Raw genomic sequence first — 5,552 nt, forward strand, 5'->3', positions numbered from 1 at the left:
TCTCTAACGCTGTGTTACAGTAGTCCTCTTTAACACGGCTTTCTCTAACGTTGTGTTACAGTGGTCCTCTTTAACACAGCTTTCTCTAACACTGCTGACTGGTCATGTTACAGTAGCCATCTTTATCCTGTCTGTGTGTCCCAGGCAAGATGCTGTCGGGGGAGGAGGAGGGGTTAGAGGACGACCCTGAGAGGGCAGAGGTCACCACCGGTGCCTTTACAGGTGAGACAGAATACAGGAACATCACTATTCATATCACTCAAGCTCCGTATTGTTATTGTTATTATCTATTATTATAAAGTATGTATTATTTATTATTAATTATTATTATTTTTAATTATGTGTTGTTATTAATTATGTATTATTATTTCCAGGGGGCCAGCAAAATTAAGGCGGTTTATAAAATTTTTAAACATTACAATACATTCACAGATTTCACAACGCACTGTGTTCCCTCAGGCCCCTACTCCACCACTACCACATATCTACAGTACTAAATCCATGTTAATGTATAGTGCAGTGTGTATGTTATTGTGTGTGAGTCTGTGCCAATGTTTGATACTACTGTACTTTCTCTGGACGTAGCAAATGCTTTTGATCGTGTTGAGTAGTAATACTTCTGGACGGTATTAACACCATATGGGTCATAGATGTGATTCAACTTCTCTATGCCAAATTCACAAAATTCAGTGGCACACGGCAGGGCTGTCCGCTCTCTCCTCTGTTATTTGCCTTTTCTTTAGAACCTGTTCTCCAGACGGTCCGCCACAGAGGGTTAATGTGACTCATTAGTGTTTTCTTTGTACTCCTCTGTCAATATAAATGACATGAAAAAAATATTTCATCTCTCTCAAAAGAATACTGGAAACCAACCCTAACTAACTGAAAACTAGAAAGACTCAAACCATGGTTGTATTCATTAGTGCATGCACAAAAAAAATATCAAAATAATTGCGACTGAAAATCCAGGTTGTTCCTCTTTGGTTCAGTCGGTTTTCATCTGACCCTGGAGTACTATTTGATCATACGATAGGCTTAATCAGGGTATGGGATACTAACCCCTGTTGGTTGTATTGAAAGGAGAGGGTGATGGTTTAATGTGTCTCCCACCTTGACTCAGCCTCTGTCGCGGGCGCCGACGCCACRGCCCAGGTGGTCGACATCATTACCCAGCAGCCCCGTTCCTCACAGCATGCTCTGCAGCCCGGCGAGTCCGTGGACCTCGGCGGCGCCTCCTCGGAACAAGGAACGACTGCCCTCGGGACCTCCGGAACCGTCTCCGGCGGCGAGGGAGGGGCGGGGACTCCCGAGTCGCCCAATGACAACGCAGCGGATGAGGACATGCTCAGCCACAGCTCCAGCGGGGCTAACGTTACCCCGGAAACYGCCGACTACGCCACYCCGGAGAACGCGGAGATGCCCGACGGGCCCCTGCTGGACCCCCTAGGAGACCCCTCGCTGCCCCCGAGCGCCGACTCATCACAGACCACCACGGAGGGGCCGGACTCGGCCGTCACGCCTTCAGACGTCGCTGAACTCGTAAGTCTGTCTGCCGTGTAGGAGATAGATTCGTTATTAATAGAGAATTATTTTGATTGATTTTACTAGAAGCGAAAACACTCGATTGTCCTGCGTGCAAGATGGTGCTGATCTGGGGGATTAGAGAATTGGAGTTGGAGTTGGAATGAGTGTTTTAGAACTAGACTCAGTAGTAGAATGGACAAGGTTTCCCAGACCATGGAGCTAACCATAGAATTAGACTCAGTAGAATGGACAAGGTTTTCCCAGACCATGGAGCTAACCATAGAGATTAGACTCAGTAGAATGGACAAGGTTTCCCAGACCATGGAGCTAACCATAGAGTTAGACTCAGTAGAATGGACAAGGTTTCCCCAGAGCATGGAGCTAACCATAGAATTAGACTCAGTAGAATGGACAAGGTTTCCCCAGAGCATGGAGCTAACCATAGAATTAGACTCAGTAGAATGGACAAGGTTCCCAGAGCATGGAGCTAACCATAGAATTAGACTCAGTAGAATGGACAAGGTTTCCCAGAGCATGGAGCTAACCATAGAATTAGACTCAGTAGAATGGACAAGGTTTCCCAGACATGGAGCTAACCATAGAATTAGACTCAGTAGAATGGACAAGGTTTCCCAGACATGGAGCTAACATAAATTAAGACTCAGTAGAATGGACAAGGTTCCCCAGAGCATGGAGTAACCACTAGAATTAGACTCAGTAGAATGGACAAGGTTTTCCCCAGAGCATGAGCTAACCATAGAATTAGACTCAGTAGAGATGGACAAGGTTTCCCAGAGCATGGAGCTAACCATAGAATTAGACTCAGTAGAATGGACAAGGTTTCCCAGAGCATGGAGCTAACCATAGAATTAGACTCAGTAGAATGGACAAGGTTTCCCAGAGCATGGAGCTAACCATAGAATTAGACTCAGTAGAATGGACAAGGTTTCCCAGACCATGAGCTAACCATAGAATTAGACTCAGTAGAATGACAAGGTTTCCCCAGACCATGGAGCTAACCATAGAATTAGACTCAGTAGAATGGACAAGGTTTCCCCAGACCATGGAGCTAACATAGAATTAGACTCAGTAGAATGGACAAGGTTTCCCCAGACCATGAGCTAACCATAGAATTAGAGATGCTCAGTAGAATGGACAAGGTTTCCCAGACCATGGAGCTAACCATAGAATTAGACTCAGTAGAATGGACAAGGTTCCCCAGACCATGGAGCTAACCATAAATTAGACTCAGTAGAGATAGGACAAGGTTCCCAGACCATGGAGCTAACCATAGAATTAGACTCAGTAGAGATGGACAAGGTTTCCCCAGACCATGGAGCTAACCATAGAATTAGACTCAGTAGAATGGACAAGGTTCCCAGACCATGGAGCTAACCATAGAATTAGACTCAGTAGAATGACAAGGTTTCCCAGACCAGAGGACTAACCATAGAATTAGACTCGAGTAGAATGGACACGGTTTCCCCAGACCATGGAGCTAACATAGAATTAGACTCAGTAGAATGGACAGGTTTCCCAGACCATGGAGCTAACCATAGAATAGACTCAGTAGAAGTGACACGGTTTCCCCAGACCATGGAGCTAACCATAGAATTAGACTCAGTAGAATGAAGCGAACCCATCAGTGTGCAGGTTTCTGGTTGGATCCCACTAAATGCCATTGTTTGCATGTGTAAACACTGAGGCTCACAATTGTTGGCGTAACTTTGCTTTGAGTGGGAATGTCCGTTCTTCTAATTCTAATTCTATGGTCTGCCCTCCTCCCCCACCCCACCCACCCCGTGACACGCAGTCGCGTTCGCGGTTGCCACGGGTGATGGTGGAGCCGGCCGTTTGAGGCCCTCCCTCTCCGACCTCCACCGAGGGTCCAGACGCTTCCGACAGCGACTCTTCCGTCTATCCTCCTCTTCCTCCTCTACTCCCTCCGCTGCTGCTGCTGCTTCTTCTTCTTCCTCCTCCTCTTCTTGGCGCAGACACTTCCTCTAGCGTGTGTAGCAAGGTGATTGGCTGATTGGTGATGATGTCAGAGGGAGGGGAAGGGAATACCTGGCTGTAGTTCCGTTTTGTTCTTGTCACTCTCGTCCGTTCCGACCCCGTCCCCCTTTCCTTAAGACCGGTACGTGCACTCTACTCCCTGCTGAGAACCGCCCCCTTCTCCCCCTCTCTCGTTTCCATGGCAATCTGATTGGTTGCTTCCCCATCCTTCTTGTTTGGGGATTATTCGTTTTCTAAGAAAGATCATTGAAACTCTTCAGAAATCTAAACAAATCCCGTCTCCCCCTCTCCCCTCGCTCCCCTCTCCCCTCGCTTCCCTCGCACCCCTCTCCCCTAGCTCCCCCTTTCCCTCTCTCCCCCCCACCCTCCTTAGCTCTCGCTCCCCTCCTTCCCCTCTCCATCCCCCCTCGCTCCCCCTCCCCTCCTTCCCCTCTTCCCCCCTCCCCTCCTTCCCACTCTTCTCCCCTCCTTCCCCCTTTCCCCCTCCCCTCCTTCTCCCTCCTTCCCCTTTCCCCCCCTGCTCCCCCTCTCCTGATCTAGTTATCTCTCTGTTTTTCTTTGTGTTTTCCTTGTATTATTATGGAGTGAGTTCTGTAGTAACTGTTAACCCACATCCTGGTTCTCCTTGTGCAGGTTGAGTCAAACCCAGTCAGTGTTTTAGTTATAGGGTTGCACAAATCTGCAGACTTTTCCAGAAATCCTGGACGGGAAGATTTCCTGCTTATTCCCTCTGATTCCGGGAATCTTCCAACTGGGATTTTGGGAAAAACCTGGGAATTTAGGAAAAGTTGCCATAATTTTGCGTCCCAATTTAGAGATCTACCAATGTCCCCTGAGTGCTTCTCAATCCCAAAGGAATGTTAAGCAGTAGACTGTCGTTATACCCGGTAGACTGTCGTTATACCCGGTAGACTGTCGTTATACCCGTAGACTGTCGTTATACCGGTAGGACGCGGTACGTTATAACCCGGTAGACTGCCGTTATACCCGGTAGGCTGCCGTTATACCGGTAGGCTGCGTTATAACCCCGTTAGACTGCCGTTATACCCGGAGAACTGCCTTATACCGGCAACTCCGTATACCCGCAGGACGTGCCTTATACCCGGCAGACTGTCGTATACCCGGCAGACGTCGGTAATACCCGGCAGACTGTCGGTATACCCGCGACTGTGTAATACCCGGCAGACTGTCGTAAGATACCCGGCAGACTGTCGTAATACCCGGCAGACTTCGATGTCAATACCCGGCAGACTGCCGTAATACCCGGCAGACTGCCGTTATAACCCGGCAGACTGCCGTTATACCCGGCAGACTGCCGGTAGATACCACGGCAGACTGCCGTGACCGGCGTGACGCCGATCCGGCAACTGCCCGGTAGGCGACCGTTATACCCGCAGACGGCCGTATACCGCAGCGGCCGGATAGCGAGACGGTCGTTATACCCGGTAGACGGCCGTTATACCCGGCAGACGCCGTTATACCCGGCAGACGGCGCAGTTATACCCGGCAGACGCGTTATACCCGGCAGACGGGTCGTTATTACCCCGGCAGACGGATCGTTATACCCGGCAGACGGCGTTCTATACCCGGAGACGTCGTTATACCGGGAGACGTCGTTTACCCGGTACGGATGATGACCCGGCAGAGCGGTTTGGCGAACGGGTATAACCCTGGCAGACGGTCGTTATACCCGGCAGACGGTCGTTATACCGGTAGAGACGGTCGTTATACCCGGTAGACGTTAAGTACGCGTTATACCCGGTAGCGGTTGTTACCAGCTGATTATTACCAGTAACTATCAAGACAGTAGACGTGTTCTTGCTGCTGAACGACATACTGATAGTGTTGATAATGAGCCTCAGACACTGATGTCTGGTCTCTGTGTGTGTGTCTGTGTGTGTTCTGTCTGTCTCTTGTGTGTCTCTGTGGTTGTGGTGTCTCTGTGTATCTCTCTGTCTCTTGTGTGTCTCTGTGTATCTCTCTCTGTCTCGTGTTTTTTCCCTCTTTTGATG

The 5,552-nt window shown here is 49.2% G+C and overlaps 1 protein-coding gene across 1 annotated transcript in view; it reads left to right on the plus strand.

Moving 5' to 3' along the window:
• Window positions 1–1,539, plus strand: part of htt (huntingtin) — a gene marked incomplete at its 3' end in the record, with an annotated part of 5,619 nt that extends 4,080 nt beyond the window's left edge. The window contains exons 2-3 of the mRNA XM_024145726.2: window positions 145–222; window positions 1,121–1,539. Coding sequence (XP_024001494.2) covers window positions 150–222; window positions 1,121–1,539 — 492 coding nt within the window. The remainder of the gene's footprint in view (window positions 1–144; window positions 223–1,120) is intronic.
• Window positions 1,540–5,552: the final 4,013 nt, after the last annotated feature.

This window comes from Salvelinus sp. IW2-2015, unplaced genomic scaffold, assembly GCF_002910315.2.
Source record: "Salvelinus sp. IW2-2015 unplaced genomic scaffold, ASM291031v2 Un_scaffold10309, whole genome shotgun sequence".
Classification (NCBI taxonomy): domain Eukaryota; kingdom Metazoa; phylum Chordata; class Actinopteri; order Salmoniformes; family Salmonidae; genus Salvelinus; species Salvelinus sp. IW2-2015.